The sequence below is a fragment of the Poeciliopsis prolifica genome, unplaced genomic scaffold, assembly GCF_027474105.1.
Source record: "Poeciliopsis prolifica strain line A6 unplaced genomic scaffold, Auburn_PproV2 SCAFFOLD005, whole genome shotgun sequence".
In the NCBI taxonomy this organism is placed as follows: domain Eukaryota; kingdom Metazoa; phylum Chordata; class Actinopteri; order Cyprinodontiformes; family Poeciliidae; genus Poeciliopsis; species Poeciliopsis prolifica.
In genome coordinates this window covers 2,857,408-2,876,532 of record NW_026562380.1, presented here as the reverse complement: position 1 = coordinate 2,876,532, position 19,125 = coordinate 2,857,408, and the positions used below count along the sequence as shown (strand labels likewise).

The window sequence follows — 19,125 nt, the reverse complement described above, 5'->3', positions numbered from 1 at the left end:
TAGTTTGTAATCCCTGATGTGTAATCTCTTCAGCATCCATCCAAGCAGACTCTTTTACATGACTTTATGCATGTAAAATATTAATTCTTTGCAGATTTTGTAACTCCAGTGGCATGCACTCTACAAGTTTTCATTGCCACAAATTGCATAATTATTACATAAACCCACCCACCTAATGTCGTCTGACATTTAGGATGTGATTATTTATTAATTCTGTATGTCGTGCAGCTCTTATGAAATTCTGGGCTAAAGCTTCATATGGTGTGAGCTGTGTTTGTGTAATTGTTAACATGTTTAGGCACTGATTATCTGTCTGTGCAGCAATTCTAACCCTACAGACGCAAACAGGAGCCCTTTATACTCTCTGAAACTACATATAAGAAAAAGCATTTCCTCATTCACAACATCAATTTTATTTTTATGCTGAAAAAGAAATTTGAGTCAGGCCATAAACTGAAAAGCAATAGCACAGACAACTGAACTTTTTTATGCAGTAAAATGCAAATACTATGCATATCACTAAGTGGCCACTTGCAGGCTGAAATGTTACACAGAGTTGTTATCCTGCAGGCTGTATTTCATTTGCCTATTTATCATCCGTGGTCAAATTCACACTAGCTTTTATAATGGAGCACTTTGCATGCAAAGTGCCACATCAGAGTGGAAGGAAATTTAGACTCTCCTGCTATCATATCTTTTCATTGCGTTGCGTTTTGAGGGTTTGCTCAAAGCGGGTATTTGAAAGGCAGGTTGACCGTCGAGTGGGTGAATGTCAGTGAGGTCACATTTTGAACAAAGTCAGCGTTTTTGTGGGTCATCATGCTTGAATGCAATATGTAAAGTGATACTAAGCATCCCCTTTAACGGAAGTGTGATACATTAAGAGTAACCTGGATCTTGGAAGGAGGAATAAATGCAACAGGAAGCAGGTGGAGCACCTGGCTTTATAACCTGGAAGTCTTGAGTGTTTGCTGCATGTTTTTTAGGCAGGAGATAAACACTACCACCCCAGTTGTGCGAGATGCAGCAGGTGCAATCAGATGTTCACAGAGGGAGAAGAGATGTATCTGCAAGGTGAGTGGAACTAAATTTACTTTTGTGATCTCTTGGGTAAATCTTAGGCGAGCCACTAGTACTGCATTTGAAATAGGAAATATTATAGATGCCTAAATGTAAGAGGTTGTTTCACGTGATCGTTGTTGCCTTTCCAGTTTCTCCAATCACGATTAAGCTACAAATAAAGCGATTAATTCTCTAATTTGTCTTATATTAACTTCAGTAGCAGATATCAACAAATTGGCAATTTAAGAATTAAAAATTGTTTTAAGTTCTTTTTTTTCTACTTATTGTAATTTTCTGCTTTGAAGCCAAACATTAATCATGTTATTTGTATGTCCATACTGGTATATTTTATTCATGTTTTTATATCTCCACAAAGACTTTCCATTGACTTAAATTTATTTTAAATTAATTTATGTAGGCTAAACCTGACCGTTACCTTAAACCTAACTAGCACCTGAAATTTCAGAGACAAATAAAGACAATTACAAAGTCGACCTTCTATCACCTGGAGAACATTTTTAAGGTCAAAGGATTAATATCCCAGCAAGATCTTGAGAAACTCATCCATATATTTATCTTTAGTCAAACAAAACACATATGCAGCTATCAACAATTTCCCCACATGATAGTTGGAGGAATATTTGATCAACATTCTTGTCAGAATTTGTAGAGTTCATGAAGATTGTTTCTTTTCTTGGCACAGATTTGGCTTTAATGATGAGTGATAATAATTCTTTGAATTGTGGGCTTTTATAATTGTCTTCCATCTTGCTTCCAAGGCTCGACAGTGTGGCATCCCGGGTGCAAGAACACCACCAGAACAGAGGAGAGACACAGAGAACGGGTAGGAATTTGGGAAATATTTCTATACCACTTCCTGTTACCTTTCTGTCTCGCCCTCTTGACATTATTTTCCAGGAAAAGATAGAGATTAAGAATGTGTAACAAGCCCAACATGCTCTCTTATCGTTCCCTGGATGGACTTGTTAAACTTTAACCATCTGTGGTTAAAATAATTTGCCTGCTTGGGCACTGTCGAGGCTGTGTGCATGTGTTTGTTTGTTCATTTACATGTGATGATGTGCGTGTGGATGTTTGTGTGTGTGAACTGGTGTTGGGCAGAAGAGGCACTGTGAACTCCCCCCTCTCCCTTCCTCCACAGCTGTTGCCTCCGTCCCTCTTATTCCTCCAACAAACAGAAAGGCAGGTACTGTATTCAGTATTGGCTCTCAGACGGCATCATTCTGTATTTCCACCACATACATTAAGGACCCAGATCACTACATGCTGCCACCTGCTGGAGACAGCCTGCAGTGCCCTCTCTCTGGCTCAGCCATTCAGTGCAGACTTAATCTACTTCACTTCTACGCTGCATGATGAGACAAAGAGGCGCACATTTGGTGGAGGAGAAAACTTTTGAGTTTTGAGTATTTTTTTTACAAAACCTCCATTTACCCAAAACTCATCTGATTCAGACCTGCTGCTGCTGCTATTCAGTTTTCTCATTTCCAAGCATGAGGCTCTTTAGATCATCAAACCACAGAGCTAAAGCTCTCATTCACTTTGCAAAATTTGCAAATGAATGAACTAAGCATGAGATGACATGTTAGTATTAAGTAGCTTAGGTTACTTCAAGACCGGAGTGCAGAAGACCAATTATTATGTCTTGCAGCTTTTAAATACGTCCTTGCTGCAGCACAACTGAATCAAAATCTTGAAACGAACCATTCTTTAGATCCAGATTGGTTGGAGCAGAGATACATTTGAAAGTTGCAGAACTGCATCTCTCCAGGTCTGGATCTGGGCAACCTTGCTGTAAGATGTAAAGTGGTCCCCCCTTCATTGCTCACACAACTAACCTAATGTGAACTGTTCAGAGGGATTGGATAATAATCTGCAAGTGCATCCAAAAAATTAGAACACCATTAAGGCACCCAAAATTCAGTTTCTTAGAAAATTCTGAATATCACATTAGATCAACAAAACCATCAGTATAGAAATGTATTGTTATAGTAACAATATAATCCCATGTGAGAAACTCACTGCTTATGAGTTGTCAACCAAGTGTATTGTTAGAAGGCACGCCACAAAAGGTCATTGTTAAAGAAGATGGCTGTTAGCAAACTGCAAAAAGCTTAGTGGAAGGAAAATATCTATTAAAGAAAACTACACAAATAACAGGAACAACTGAAGCATAGAGGGGATTGTAAAACAAGGTGATTTTAGAGTTTAGGGGAGTTTAAGGTCCACCACACACATAAAAGACATTTACTTCTACTGTCACATCCCTTATCTTAAGCTATTTCTGAATCAGAGACAATGTCAGAAGTGTCTTACCTGGGCTAAGGAGAAAAATAATTGGATTTTGCTTCGTGGACACCAGAACTAACAATGAAGGTGAACCGAAGGCTATCAAGGTCCCGTGGGCTTTCTTAATGCCTCAGCTTAACTGATTGCATCCATACCACACTGCATTGATTCAGTAATTCATGTAAAATGTGCCTCAGATGCCAAATAAACATCAAGCTGCAAACATCTCTGATGCTTTTGCACTTTTTTTCTACTACATTTTTTCTTCCACTAAACTTTCCTGTTAGTACGGTTGGACACAGCTCTCTGTGAGCAGTGAACTTCTTTTGCAAAGACTTTTTGTAGCTTATTTTTCATGTGAAAGTGTCAATGAATGTCTGTTGTATAACTGTAAAGTTCGTCTTCTTCATAATTTCTGTATTATAGCAATTCGGTGCTGCTGGTTTCGTTGTTCTTAAGTAATGTTTACATTTTCTGAGAAACTAAATTTTTGTTTTTCATTAGCTGTAAGCCATAGTCACTGAAATTATCAGAAATAAATGCTTAAAATATGTCACCCTGTATGTGATGGACCTATGTAGTATGCTAGTTTGACTTTAATTCATTTGGTGAAGTAAATGAACTTTTCAGTGATATTAAAATGAATTGAAATGTAGTTGCATTTACAGATTGCAGCTAGATGTGGATTGTGTTAAAAGAGTGACTTATAGAGAGTTTAAAAAAAAAATCTACTCATATTTTTGTATTTCATAGCCTACGAGGTCATCGTCTGAGAGCATTTGTTCCAGACCTGGGTCAAGCATACCTGGCTCACCGGGTCACACCATCTATGTGAGAAACTCCTGCTGACATCTCTAAATATACATCTATAGATATATTTAGAGTTTTAAATCTTAATAATCTCCCTTTATTATTGTGTGTCTTTGCATATTTGTATCTCTAGGCAAAAGTAGACAATGAGATCCTTGATTACAGAGACCTAGCTGCCATTCCAAAAGTCAAAGCCATTTATGACATTGAGCGCCCCGATCTTATCACGTATGAACCTATGTACACAACCTCCCTGGATGAGAAAGACGAGAGACGAGAGTATGTGGGAGAGGTAAATACAATAACTGCATGCTTCTTCTTCTGCTGTATGCACACCAAAATGTATAGAACCCGGGTAAAGATGAACAAAAAAAATACAGTTTTCCTTGAGACAACTGTTTGTTTTTTCTCAGCTCCACTCTGCTAGACGGGAGCGTTCCCCGATGCCCGATGATAAGGTAAGACGTCTCCCGATGAACATTGCTATGAAAGTTATGAAACCATCACTCACTGAATGAAAAAGGAAATATAAATTATATTAAATCTTTGTTATAAGAAAAAAACCCCAAAACAGCTGTTCTGAATCAGAACTGTTTTATTTTTCAAGTCATCAAGAAACATGTCGCCAACCCCATCAGCCGAGGTGAGCCAGTCGTTTCCGTTCGCTCTGTGACTTACAGTGTGAATGATCTCAATAAAACATTTCCCAATCTGTGCATGTGTGACAGAGTTTTTACGACAGGAGGGACCGGATTCTCCAAAGATCCACCAGCCAAGGCTCCATAGGTTCCCCGGTGTATAATCGTCATGGTTACACTCCCACCCTATCACGATCACCGCAGCATTTTCACAGACCTGGTGCGTACTCGAAGAGATCAGCATGTGGAGGTCTGGTCACGTTTTTTTTTCTTTCAAAACAAATAATTTCAAGTTTATTGTGACGCTTATCTTCTTGAAAATGATTCATTTCAAATTGGCTTGGTGGAATATCTCTTTAGGGTCAATATGTTACCTCCATTAGATAGTCGTCACCTCTGTTTGGCGATTCAGGAGCAATGGCCTAATGTAATTTCCAGTAATTAATATGAATAACCATACAGTGGTGTGCACAGCAAACTTAAAAGTTAGTTTTGCTAACCTTAAAGAACTCATCCTGAACATCAGTTCTGTTAAGGCTAAATTGCTAATTTCAGTTTACATTATATTTGCCCTTGAAAGACTATAACCAATGAGCAACAATTTAATTTTGATATTCTAATTTACATACACTGTAATGCCTTGGGTATTATATTCATATTTACACGTTGCTCTCTACTGTCGTGTTTTATTTTGATCCTATTTCTAAGTTTGAAATAAAGTTTTTGGGAAGCAAATTGAGAGAGGTGAGGAGAGAAAACGGAACTACTGCCTAAACAGTTTTCACCCACTTCAAAATAAGAGCATGAATATAAACCTGTAATTACTTGAGAAATTCAGCAGGCGAGAACCAAAACTTCATCACAGACATTGAACTTTATTCAACTGAAAGTTTACAAAACGCCCAAGTAAATTAGTGCTTTAGAATTAATCTGGTAAAAAGTGTGCTAAATGTTTTCAAAGTTAGCAAAATCATTAATGTGCGAAGTTAGTCTAGTACTTTCCTTTCAATTCAATATTAAGGAACTATGCAGTTAAAATAAGCTCCGTTAAATTGTAAGTTAGTTTTGTCTTATTTGAAGTCCACTAAGTGATTTGCACTAGAAACTAGACCAAAAATCCCTGATAAGACTTTTTTTTCAGTACAATGGCAAAATAATGATTGGGAAGGTTAGTTAGACTGGAATGGCAGCAGCATGAAGTGATGGTACAAACTAGTAAGGGGGCAAAATGGCCAAGTACCTTTTAAGTTTAACACTTGTTTTTTTCCCCCTACTTTTTACCTTTCACTTTGGGTGTCTTTTATTTCTTTTTCACCTTTGACTCATGTATTTCTTCCCTTTCCTTTGGCCCCCTGCCGTCTCGCCCTTTTACTTCCTGCTCCTCCTCCTCACATTGTCCACTTCTGCGGCTTGGTGCTGGGGTTTCTGCCCCACGCCTTTCCTCCCTCCTTGCAGAAGCTCTGACAGGCATGCAGAAGCTCTGCTCCTCCCTGTGCAGTAACAGTGTGGGCTCCAGAAATAGTGACTCTCGTCCCACCTCCCCTTTCAGACACCACTTCCTCCCCCATAGCCAAGGTAAGGGGCCACATGTGTCTGATGCCCAGTTTTGAACCAACACGTCATTTCCATTCAGTCAGATGGATGCCCCTCATCATTGTGTCATCTTTCACCCGGATCCATCTCCATATCCCGTCAGAACCACACCTGTAGTTTGTCTTAAGAAGAGTCTTGCAGCCAAAGCCTTACATTTTCACCAATTTGCACCAGTTTGACTAAAACAGCTGACTTTAGTCTTTAGTCACTTTGCATGCACTTTTCAGATATCTGCAAAACAAAGTCAATATCTAGCATCTCATCACCCCTACTGGATTGCACAATAGGTCCATTAAATCTAAAACTAAAACACAATAAAGGGGTTAGGCATACTGCCCTCCAAAAATATTCATTCATACTGAACATTTTCTGATTTTGTCCCATGCATGTTTTTTCAAACATTTTGCAATATAAAATCTGAAAAGTGTGGCATGCAATTGCATTCAGCTTCATTTTTGCTCCCTAGAAAAAAGCAATGCAACCAATTGTTCTCAGAAGACAGAGTGACTTATAAAAGCCTCGGAGGTTTGTTAGAGAACACGCGCCAGTTTGTGGCTTGAATATGAGAAAATGTGGAAAATTTCACTTGGCACAAATATTTCTCCTCTCTACTATGAAGGTTAGCTGCTGCTTGCTTTGAGGAATTAGTTTCCTAAATAAAAGCTCCTATGATTAACCAACATTATTTACCATCTCCAGAGATTTTTATCAGTTAGTTTGAGCTGCATCTGTTCAACTCCATCAATTGGGTTTCCCAGAATGCGTCTTGTTCATCCAGCATCCCCTCACCTGCTCCTTTTGGCCCCTGTGTGTTTCGCAATTCAGACTTCAGTGAACCTGCTCATGTTCTGTTCTTGGTTCTTCTCACTGGAGGCCCCGACCCACCGAGTGGCCGGAGTTCCCCCCTGCCGCTCAGGCCCGACAGCCGGCCGGTCACCCCGCCTCTCTCTCAGACCCCTAAACATTTCCACGTCCCAGGTAGGAGCTGGAGCGCACCCTGTCACTGCTCGTCCTGTTGACTCTCTTTGCATTTCTGTTATGCTGTTGTCTCAATTGGTTTGTTTCTTTCTGTCTCTCTCTACACCATAAAGGATCCGCTTTTAGACCTACAGCCACAAAATATGTATAAAAAAATTAAGTTGGCTTATAAACATGATGTACAATGCAAACGTCTTTTTTGTCACACTCAAATGTACATTGAGCAATTTTAATACCAGGCAAAAATTATTTAGTAAATACAAACAGCAGTTTTCTAAGTGAAGTTTTTCTGTATTTATTTGCTTTCAGATCAGGGGATCAACATCTACAGAAAACCACCCATCTACAAACTTCACGGTAACTTCTGCCTAATTCAGGATTTGTTTTGCAGAGTGATAATTCAAGAAAAATGAAAAATTCTTACTGAGTTATTATTAAAACAGAAATGTTTTTAATAGTTGTTTCCATCTATCTAAGATGGATATGTTCTATCTAAGCGCTAAGGAGTAAATAAAAATGCAAACAATTTCGAGTATTAAATATAAAAAAAAAAAAACAGAAACATTTTTGAAAGTTGAAGAAAAAAATCTCAACTGAACCCAGTTGACTCAGTGTGTTCATCTAATCATAGTCACCTTCAGTGTCAGTGTGATGTTTGAAGTCTGTCTCTAATCCTTTTCTGTCTGTAGTTTGCTTCTACACTGCACTTTGTCCATATCAACAAGTTCTGAAAATGGTGTGATTGTGGCTCGGATAAGACAATGTGCAAAACTCTTGCTGGATTGCAGTAGTAGGCAGTAATGTTGATTCTTCATGAGCGGCGTTGTGTAAGCTAAACTATAATGTTATATGGGCTTTAATATATTAATTTGTTGGGTTGAATTTGCAACCTGAGTTTGCTAGCTTTTTCATACAAGTCCTGTTTTCTTTGCTCATATAAATTGTAATTAAATTTGGTTAAATTCCCCCCAAAACTGATCCAGTTCACATATTTTTCCTTCTTTTAATTGACAAAAAATCAAAATGGGCTTGAAATGTTTGACTCAGAATTGACCCATTGACATGTTAATGGATTAATTAACATGTCAACATTTCCAAAATATTTCCCCATATGAATTAAAGTTGAGATTGGCGCTGTTATTTTAGTTTACTTTCACCTGTTTGATGCTTTAGATTGAAGCAGCATTCTATGTTTAAATCAACTATGTTTAAATCTATCAGTTTTCAAGTTTAAAGTGGAGGAAGTGTTTTTTTTTTATTGATAGTAAAAAAAAAAGTAGATATGTGTCTTTAACACCTTATTCGCTAAGCTTTTACCTCTGAACAGAGATGTTGCAGCTCTATTTTGGCCTATAAAATAGACATTAAGTTTTCATCTCAATGAATTGGATTAGCTGCTCCAGCTTGTTTTATTGCCCTGCATGACACGCAGTGATTCGCTAGGGAAACTCATTTTTGCACTGTGAACACATGACCCAGTACTGAATGATTGTGGCGCTAAGATATTTCCTTGTGGCTGTGAGACAGTGACCCAGACACTGATAGTTCAGTTCCCATGATTACCAACCTAGATACAGCTGCCGTAGCTCAGCAAAGCAAGTCTGGTGAGGACATCATCAGATCCGCCACCTTCCCTGCTGCCCATGCTCCCTCCCTGGATGACAGCTCCCGGAGTGAGGGCGACTGTTGGCCCCACTCTCTCGCTGTTTTAGGTACGGTAGATGGTTGTGTGTGCGCAGCTGCCCCTGGTGGTAAAATAAAAGCTCATCCAGACAGAGCTTTGCTTGTTTCCTACCCCCAGCTTACCTGCCTCCCTCCATCAACCCCCAGTGTAATCCTTTACCTACCCATCAGTTGCCATTTAAGTTTTGCTTGCGCTGAGTGAAGGCGTGGTTTGGTTTCTGTTGCTGCTGTCCTATTTTCTGCTTCAGGAGGTCTTGCTTTATTGCTTCAGTTAATCATAAAAGCATCCCAAATAACCTGGACAGAGATAACTGAGACTGACTTCAAACTTTTGTCTGTCTGTCTTACATTCTGTGTATTCGACATCCTCTAAATTTTGTAATTTAGCTGTGACGTCTGTGTACCCAAATAATCCAACAAGTGTCTCTCTGTTTGTCTGTCTCGTCAGCTCTGTCTCAGACTTGTGTTAAATCGTCCACCTATTAGTTATTGAGCCAGCCATGTTTGGTTTGTTTTTCTATGCCCTCAACAAATAGTTTTGGTGAGAAGTTCACATCCTCTCTTTGTAGGTGTCATAATAATTACAGGCATCTATGTATTTATTTTAGCCATTCTTTTCCCAGGGTGAAATGGCTGCATAAAAACAGAAATTGGGTTTGTGAGTTTGACTTTTTGTTGAATTTGTCTTATTAGTAAAGTATTGAAATTATGCATTAAAGCTCAAATAAACACATACACTTCCATAATTCTTCAATTAAGTGTTACTAACTTCTCTGCAGACCCCACACATCCTGGACACAAACTATTAGACTTTTATATTTAGGTTGGTGAAACAGCGTTAGCATATTTACTCTAGCAGAGCCTGTCTTTTGTTTTCTTCTTTTCTTTATATAAAAATGACTGTACACCTACATATACCGTCTACTTTATTATTTGATGTATTTTTTCTAAATGGTATATATTTACACTAAATATCTGTATGCTGTAAGTGCTTGAAACCAAAGTACAATTTCTGGAGTTTTTATTTATAGGAGTTCTGACTTACCTCAGCTGGGCAAAATTATAGAACTTCCTCTTCCTCTTCCTCTTTGACTTCTGTGAAAAATCCACCCCAAAAAAAAAAAAAAAATACCTGACAGCTCCACAACTGACACTTAAAAGGCCAGCTCAACTTTGCAGCCACCGACTCGCACAAGCAACAAACCTTCAGGGTTTTCAACTTCTGCTCCAATCAAAAGCTAACAGTTTGAAACCTGAATCGTTCAACAAGACAAGGATCCCATCACATCAAAATTGTTTTTGGGAAATCTGAAGCAGGCTGGCATTAAAACTCTGGCATGGTTTCACTTTAACTATGTTAAAATTTTACGGTTTATGCTTAAAAGTAGAGTCCATACCAAGAAACCAATCAATTCAAATGAGCTCCACCTGCTATGTCAAGAACATTGGTCACATTTTCAGCCAGAAGAGATGAAGTTGCAGCTCTTTAAGCATAATCACATAATTTATAGTCTGGGTTAATTTTTTGATTTGAGCCTTCGTATTTAGACATTACACAAAATGGAGTCTAGATTCAAGTTCCTTTGTTTTTTAAAAATTAGTGAGTTTGTTTGGGGTCTAATGGTTCCACCCTGGGAAAAATGATTCACTTCAATGAGAAAATACCTAAATTAATCAGCCCTTAATGAGTGTATGTAAACTTTTCACTGGACGTGTCTGTAAAGCATGGTCTCCCTAAAGGACACAGGTTTGTTTGAGTTCTGTGTTAGGTGTAATTAAGTCTTATGATGGTTTTTGTAACTTCTCTAAAATCTTGTAGGTTCAGAAGGGAGGAGGCGGTCTAGAGAAGAGGAGGAGGAAGAAGCTTTCAAAAGAAAGCAACTTCAGGAAGAACATCTCAGTAAGGTTGGTCAGATAATATTTAGATTCCTGTTACTGTAAATACTGTATAGCTGTCTCTGTTTATTCTCTGAAGCTGTTTGGCATTGGATTAATGTTTGGTTTTGACTCTGCAGATTCAGTCTGGTCTGGGAAAACTCATTCTGAAGGAGGAGATGGAGAAAGAGCAGATTAGGGAGCGGCATGCGCGCAGCCTCTCTGCTCAGCGCTACGATCCCAAAATGAACAACTGTGACGCAGGTAGCCAGAAACAGCCTCCTCAGCTGGTTTACTCTTGATTTGTCAGCAATGTACCTTAACAGAATATCTGTACTGTAAATACCCTACATCATAATGTTTTATGATGTAGGGTATTTACAGTACAGATATTCTGTACTATCCTAAGTTAGAAATTTAACTTGGAGCGCTATGGTGGCGCAGGGTTAAAGCACAACCCACGTATGGAGGTCACAGGTTCAAGTCCTGGCCTGATGACCTTTGCTGCTTTCCCTGTCTCTCATTACCCTCTGTCCTCTTTGACCACTTTCAAATAAGGCCAATAAACAAAATAAATTTTACTTTTTTATAAGTACCTTGTATGTAATTTGTGTTTCAGATCCAACATCTCCAACCAAGACCAACTCTCTGCCTGGTTATGGACGGAACGGTCTGCATCGGGTAAGAAAACTTGACATGCTGATGTTACATAAACAATAAAGTACACAAATTTTAAACACTGCAAACTTGCCTACATTTTTTTATGTTAACAACTGCAAACTACAATGTTTTTGATTGAAATTAGCATGTGATGGAACAACTTAATTGTGAAGTGGAAGGAAAACAATTAATAGAATTTTTTTTCTGAATTGATCTGTCCTCACTCAGCCTTTTTGAGTTAATATTTTGTGAAATCCCTTCTGAACTGACTAGAATATGTTGTTTGGCTTTTATCACTCAAACATTAAGAATGTTTTATATATAAGCATGTTCAACATTTGATTTGTTTGGTTTACTTCACTATTTACTGTATTTTAGTCTGACATATCTGATTGTCTGTGGTTTCCTTGTTTGCTTTTTCTCATTACTTGGTTGTATTTAGTTAGGTTATAGTTTGTATTATGTTTTATGTTTAGTTATGCGAGTATGTTCATAACGTTGTCTAGTAAAATAAAATTAATTAATACACCAATAAGGGTTTAAATATTATATGTCAAGAAATCTATAAAACAGATGTCAAAACATAGATTGAAAAATCTGTAAGATTATTTTTTCCCTAAGTTAACAAGCTGATTTCTCTGGGTTTTTTTCAGCCTCAGTCTACAGATTTCACCCAGTACAACAGCTATGGAGACATGTGTGGTGGAGGAAGAGGTGAGCACTTCAAACAGAACAAAGCCACACAAAGAAAGTTTCACCAGAGATATTCTGCATTAGAATTGGCTTGTAAAGCGTACATATACACAAACATGCACTTTGAAATATTTGATTTTCATTAAGGACAGCAGTGCTGTAGATAAAAGTAGCCTTGCAGGAACTCGACAGCAAACCATTAACTGTGAGTCTCATTCTTTGTCCCATTTTGTCCTGCAGAGTTTCAGGTATGTCTCTCATCTGCTTTTCTTCACATGGCATGCCTCCTCATCTTTGCATCATATACTATGCTTGGTCATTGGGTTGCAAGAGTCACCTTGCCCTGAATGCACACCACCTACTCCTGCTCCTTGCTTGCATCACTGTTTGAATTAGTTTCAACTACAAGGCATATTGTGCTGTGGTTTCCAACAGATATAAGAAGCAAACACACACATGCCAAGTAGCTGAACAACTGTACTGTAAAAGCAATGTATAACCATTGCCTAATGTCTTACTCTGTGTTGTTTATCAATGTGATGACTCAAGCTACATGTTATACTTATTTCTTAAAACGAACGACAGAAAAAAACAACAACCGCTGTATATTTAGGAAAGCTGTAAACGACTGCCCATGTTTAATACTAAGAAACAGAGCTGTATTCAAGCTACTCGCTCCATCCAGTAAAAACTGCACCCACTGTCATAAGTGGACGTATATTCATGCCATGAACCTTGCAGTCCCCTTCCACTATATTACATGTGTATATGTTCTGTCCTTTAGCACATTAAGGATGGCCGTGCAGCACTTGCAAGGATGGACAGGGGAGTATCTATGCCTAATATGTTGGAACCAAAAGCAAGTATCTTCTTCTTTTTGTATCAATTACAAATGAGATACATTAAAAAAAGAGTACAATGTCTCATCTTTGACTGTATTTGAATGTTCATAATGAAATTTGAAAAATAGAGTCTTGCAAAAACATTCATATTCCGTAAAGCTTTTCATATTTTGTCCCATTACAACCACAAAAGTTTATGGATTTTATTGAATGGAGCAACACAAAGTCGGGCACAATTGTGAAGTGGAAGGAAAATTATACGTTGCTTTCAGGTTTTTCATATAAAATAGTACAGCATGCATTTTCATCCCACTCACTTTACTGTGATAACCTAAAAGTAAAATTCAATGCAATGTCACTTAACTATCAAATAAAACGCAGGTGTGTGTAATTTAATTGCTTTAAATAACCTGCATCAAAAACAATATAAAAGCAATGTACATTTTAAAACAATGTACAAAATATTTATTTTCTTGCTTTTTATTTTGTATATATGGTTATTAAAGCTACAATTGAAGATTGTAAATTCATAGAATGAAACAGAAATGTAGAGGTTAAAGACACAAGTCAAACCATCTAAAATTTAGAAGGAAAAAAAAAGTATGTATCGTTAAGTATATATATATATATATGTATATGTATATATATATATATATATATGTATATGTATATATATATATATATATATATATATATATATATATATATATATATATATATATATATATATATATATATATTATATATATATATATATATATATATATATATATGGTTGGCTTTAACTGGGCCATCCTTGCACATCAGTATACTTTTACCTAAACATTTCCTTAGCTGTAAGTAGTTACACAACATATAGATTCAGATCGATAGTATAAAAATTATCACAACTTTTCAGATTTTAAAGTAAAAATAAAAAAATAAATAAAAACATGTATCATGTGGCGTAACATTTTTCTATCCCACTAAAAACACAGTGAATCTTGTGGTTGCAATGACTCAAAATGTGAAAACGTCCAAAAGCCAGGGCCACTTTTTGAAGAAACTGTATTTAAGTTATAGGCTAACAAATAGGCTAAAACATGATCAGATAGAGCAATGTAGTTATTTTGCAAAAAAAAAGAAAAAAAAAAACTAAAACAACCCCATAGATTCTTTTAGCAAAACAACAAAAGACTCACTTTAGCTGGGTTCTTGATTCAGCATGCCGCTTAAGGAGCTGCCGAGTCACTCAAGCGCTTATAGCATGCTGGCTTCTTCATGCTCATCTGCACATGGCTGTGACTCAAAGTGACTGGATACTGTATGCAACATACAGTGTAAAAATCCAGTCAGTCATCCAAACAACTCATATCACTATATACTGTGTATGTAGTGTGTAAAGGCATTACTGTGTGGATATGAGTTGGTCAGGGGCTTCAAAGAGCTTTCAGTTTCTTATTGAGGATCTCAGCTGGGATTAGGATTAGCTAGTTTGTTCCTCAATTAGTTGGAAAAATTCCAGCACCTGGAATCCAGGACAATCATTCCCATGTGGATGATAAAAAAAACATTAAAGCTGTTTTTTTTCTTTAGTTTTTATTAAATATTAAATGCGTCTCATACTGTAACCAGTTACATGAGTTTGAAGTCATTTCTTCCTCTCTTTATCTAATAGTTTGCACGTGTAAGCACTAAAAGATTGTGCACATCAAAGCACCTGCATTTCCTGAATATCCTTAACAAAACAAACCCAGTCAGCCTCCTGTCACATACCTTCTCTCCCACCCTTTCTCACAGTCAGAATTATCCAAAAACTTCAAATTTAGTGATTTTGTTTGGTGATATCTGTTCGTTTTTGGGGCTTAGCTAAAGGTTTTATCTGTTTAATGATGCATGTCTCCTTCTGAAGGTGTATCCCTATGAAATGCTCATGATAACCAGTAGAGGGAGAGCTAAACTGCCAAGGGATGTGGACAGAACCAGACTGGAGGTATCAGTTTTCCTCCTGACGCTCCTCAGTTAACACTGCATTTTGATTTTGTGTCAACAGCATTGTTACACAAACTTACATCTGTAGCTGAGAACATGCAGTATCAGTTGCTCCTTGTCATTTTTGCAGCAAAACCCTTCTTTTACAGCTTTGATGCTAACTGAGAACCCCTCCTCCTACCCCCTCCTTTGTTTTTTCTCCACCTTTGTTCTCATTTCTAGCGCCACTTAGCACCCGAAACGTTCTTTGAGATCTTTGGAATGGAGATCCAGGAGTTTGACAGGCTTCCCCTGTGGAAACGCAACGACATGAAAAAGAAGGCCAAGCTCTTTTAGTTTTTTTATTTTTTCTAATTTATAGCATGCATTATTCTGTACATACAATCAGATAGCACACAGTTGTAATCTAGATGTAGGTTCTGGGTTATTTCCTTTCCCTTTCTTTTCTTTTGTTTTTGCTTATATCACCTGGATATACCTGGGGATTCCAAGAAATGGACTGATGTTGCGATGATGGACTTCAATAATGAATGGAAAATTCTTCCATGTTCAAAAATGACAAAGAATGATGAGAAGGGTCAAGTTTTATTTGCTTTGACTGCACTTATTTTACCTCCTGCTTTGCTTTAAGTGAAAATCCTTCCTTTACTTTACTGCTTGTTTCTCCCTATTTGTTGCTGTTGATTCCCGTGGAACTTTGTAATTACAGTAGACCATCACAAAAATGCCCATGCCTGTAGCTCAAAAGTGTGTCAACTTTTTGTTTTGCTTGGGCTGAAGCAGTTTTAGCCCAAAGGTTTCAAGAATCGGCTCAGTGAGTCTTTTAAGATACAATATGATGAGAAAAGCCTGTGGGAACACGGTGAGCACACCCACAAACTGTTTGACTGGATCTACGTGGAAATGAATCCTCCAATAGCTGGCATATCACCAGTCTTCTTCCCCCTGGCTTTCATGCACACAAATTGTTCATCTGAATGGACAAAAATGTCTCTTTTCTCAGGCTCTCATAAACAAAGTTATACACCTTACCTATATAAATTTAAGTAAGAATCTTATATTTTAAGGCTGTTTCCAACTTATAGTTACATCCAGATACGACCCCGTATTTCAAGAATCAACTGTATGTGAAAGTATTGTTTTATAAATGGAGAAAACACACTGCCATTTGTTGTATTGAAATCTAAGCCAATAAAGCTTTAAATTGCCATGAACCATGAACACTGATCCTCTGCCATCCCAAAGTTACCCTGAGCCTCTTTTATAATATTTTGTTCCCACTTCATGTGGGAAATTATCTTAGGACTGAAATACAAACCTAAAATCTTTATCAGAAGTCTTCATTTAATTTCACTCTAATAATACTGTAAAATGCTCATACTACTGTTGCCTGTTGCAATTTTCCAGAAAGTTTTCTCAACTGAAAAATAGTCAGTTGAATCAGGACAGGCTATGACTTTACTTATTTAGATTTTTTAAATTCTAAATAACAAATACTTAAAATATTTATGTAAGAAAAGTCCCCATACAAAAGAATGCTAATCTTTAAGCTGTCAGCTGGAAAACTTGATTAAATGTAAATGAAGCACAAGATGTGGAATAGCGACTCCTGTCAGGTCTTGAGTTTGTTGTGTTGCTTTGAATTCACTCCCGGTTTGAATACCGGGAGTGTGTTGAGCTCAACACACTCTCAGTGTTGTGAATTCAACACCGTATTGAATTCGGATTAATTACGATGTCATTTTTACCATGGTGTCACCTTTTTGGGGATTTTTAAATGTAATGTTCAAGTGACCATATTTTCATGACATTTCCATAATCTTTAAGAGCACTCAAGCAGGAAGATAATTCTTAAATTAATTGGATAATTGGAAAGTAGCTCATGCCATTAGTTTTTTTTTTATTTTTATTTCAGTTTCAAGCATTTGACATGTTGAAGTGAGTGAATCTTTGTTAGTGCAGACAGAGCATAGATGCATAGATTTTTATAAAATTAAGTAGTAATACACTTGGATGCCAATGAGTGTAATGCTATTTACCCTACAAAACAACATGAAGTTTAAAATATGTAAAACAAAAAATAAACAAACAAAAAAAACTGTAGGGCAACTGGCTCCAGATGAAGCAGCTGGTTTCGGCTTGGCACTACTACTGGAAAATGTAATAATGTTTTTGGATGGTAAAAACAGCAGGGAACCTAAACTGCCTTTAAAAAAGATGTGGGGATGTATTCAAAGTCCTCCACCAAATTACTTCTGATTTTTTACCAAAAGCAGTGTATCATTCCAAACCATTGAAAAGCAAGACAGATATGTTTTACTACTCAGAGTATTGCATTCCTTTCAGAAAGTAATGCTGATTCTTCAGATCTGAACTTGATGAATCAGCAAGTTCAGATTGTCAGTCTGCTCTGACTTCTGCTTCTTCAGCAGATTTCAGCTGACCTGTTGAAGTCCCACCATTCATGCAATACATACTAATTTTACAAGTCCATAGTTGTACCAAAACATATTTGCAATGAGTGCTGAAAACATTACACTACAGAAGGCTCCAATCTAAGATTTACTGCATTGTGGTGAAGGGAAACATCCACAACTGCACTCTTTTATGGTTTTTCCTTACTTTATCTCAGAAAACTATGACCTCAAACTCTTCTTTCTTAATCAGTCAGGGGTTTCATCCTTTGACTTTGCATTTCCACACCTCTTAGTAATATTTTCCTGTAAAAACAAAATCTGAAATTCCACACCTATACCATATAATCTCCTTTGTATTTAATCGTTTAGTTTTCTACAATTCCTGCCCAGATTTTCTGTTCTGCAGTTCTCCATTTCAGTCCTGTTTGATCTTGTTTTTCGTGACCTGTTGGATAATTGTGTGTTTTGCTGTGAACATCTCATCCCTACCTGGACTTTAGCTATTTTCCAGGTTATTTGCAATTTGTGACCTTTCAGTTCAGCTGAGGACCCAAATTGAATTGAAATAACTAGAAAAAAAACTAGAAATGAACACTTGGGATCTCTGCAGTGGCAGTAAGGCTTTAAAAAGAGAGAAAAAACTGAATTAAAATTAAAACTTGAAGCCTGCACAATAACCACTAAGGTGTCCATGACAATTCTAGATTGTGATTTATTTATTCTCAAATTGAGAGTAGAATTTCACATCTTGGTCTATTCTCAACAACTTTCTTCTGCAGTGTTCAACTCCATCTTTGTAGAATAAAGAAATTTTCACCACTGCTTACAGTAGAATTGGTGTGTGTATGTCAATCTGTGCAGAAATGGTACAGCAATCATGTGACATCTTTTCAGGCATTGACATGTTTAAGCTATGGTGGACTGTCACAAGAACAGAAATACACTCATGGACAAAAAAGAAGAGAATATCAGCAGCCAAATGACAGGCAAATGGAAGCATGTAGACTCACACACAGGTGAAAATGCATAACAAAAAGAAATGAGACTGTACAGTAAAGGCACATTTACAACATTTAAAATGTACTGTACTGTTAAAGAAATAGCATATTTAGATTCACAAAAATGTGCAATAGAGTAAGATAATAAAAAAAATTGATAAAAATCAATATATGGGTGTAAATCAATAGAGTTCTGGTTTTTACAGAATATACCTAAAGTGCCATCTGAAAGTATTTACACCCCATAACTTTTCTCGAATATTGTTTTCATTTTTGAAACTCAACACACAAAACAATGCATGATGGCAAAGACAAACATATTTCAGATAGTTTTATAAATTTGTAAAAAAAAAAAAAATTGACCTCAGGTTCATCTTATTTCCACTGATCCTTCAGATCCTGGCAGAGTTCACCTGAGGTAAGTTGAGCTAAGTTTGAGTCAGATTTCTATGTCTGAGCACGATTTAGAGATAAATCCACTTGTTGCTTTAATTTTGCTGAAACATCTAATAGATTATTAGAGCAGATATACAAAAGTCTCTTGTCTGATAAAGACATAGTAGGTCTTTTTTGGCCTATATTCCAAGCTTTTTGT

General features: G+C 37.0%; 1 protein-coding gene across 12 annotated transcripts in view; it reads left to right on the top strand.

Moving 5' to 3' along the window:
* Positions 1-16,329, top strand: part of LOC129359974 (actin-binding LIM protein 1-like) — a 41,385-nt gene extending 25,056 nt beyond the window's left edge. For 3 of the 12 annotated variants that reach the window (XM_055029987.1, XM_055029984.1, XM_055029989.1), the window contains exons 7-23: positions 987-1,074; positions 1,842-1,906; positions 2,225-2,269; positions 4,126-4,203; positions 4,316-4,474; positions 4,596-4,640; positions 4,790-4,825; positions 4,911-5,040; positions 6,276-6,395; positions 7,287-7,391; positions 7,701-7,748; positions 8,963-9,103; positions 10,894-10,979; positions 11,090-11,213; positions 11,569-11,630; positions 12,263-12,323; positions 12,543-13,160. In XM_055029987.1, coding sequence (XP_054885962.1) covers positions 987-1,074; positions 1,842-1,906; positions 2,225-2,269; positions 4,126-4,203; positions 4,316-4,474; positions 4,596-4,640; positions 4,790-4,825; positions 4,911-5,040; positions 6,276-6,395; positions 7,287-7,391; positions 7,701-7,748; positions 8,963-9,103; positions 10,894-10,979; positions 11,090-11,213; positions 11,569-11,630; positions 12,263-12,323; positions 12,543-12,649 — 1,500 coding nt within the window. In that variant the 3' untranslated portion in view covers positions 12,650-13,160. Of the gene's footprint in view, positions 1-986; positions 1,075-1,841; positions 1,907-2,224; positions 2,270-4,125; positions 4,204-4,315; positions 4,475-4,595; positions 4,641-4,789; positions 4,826-4,910; positions 5,041-6,275; positions 6,396-7,286; positions 7,392-7,700; positions 7,749-8,962; positions 9,104-10,893; positions 10,980-11,089; positions 11,214-11,568; positions 11,631-12,262; positions 12,324-12,542; positions 13,162-15,035; positions 15,117-15,337 lie in introns of those variants that run through there. The other 9 variants (XR_008605974.1, XM_055029994.1, XM_055029995.1 and 6 more) reach the window with 9 other exon arrangements.
* The last annotated feature ends 2,796 nt before the right edge of the window (positions 16,330-19,125 follow it).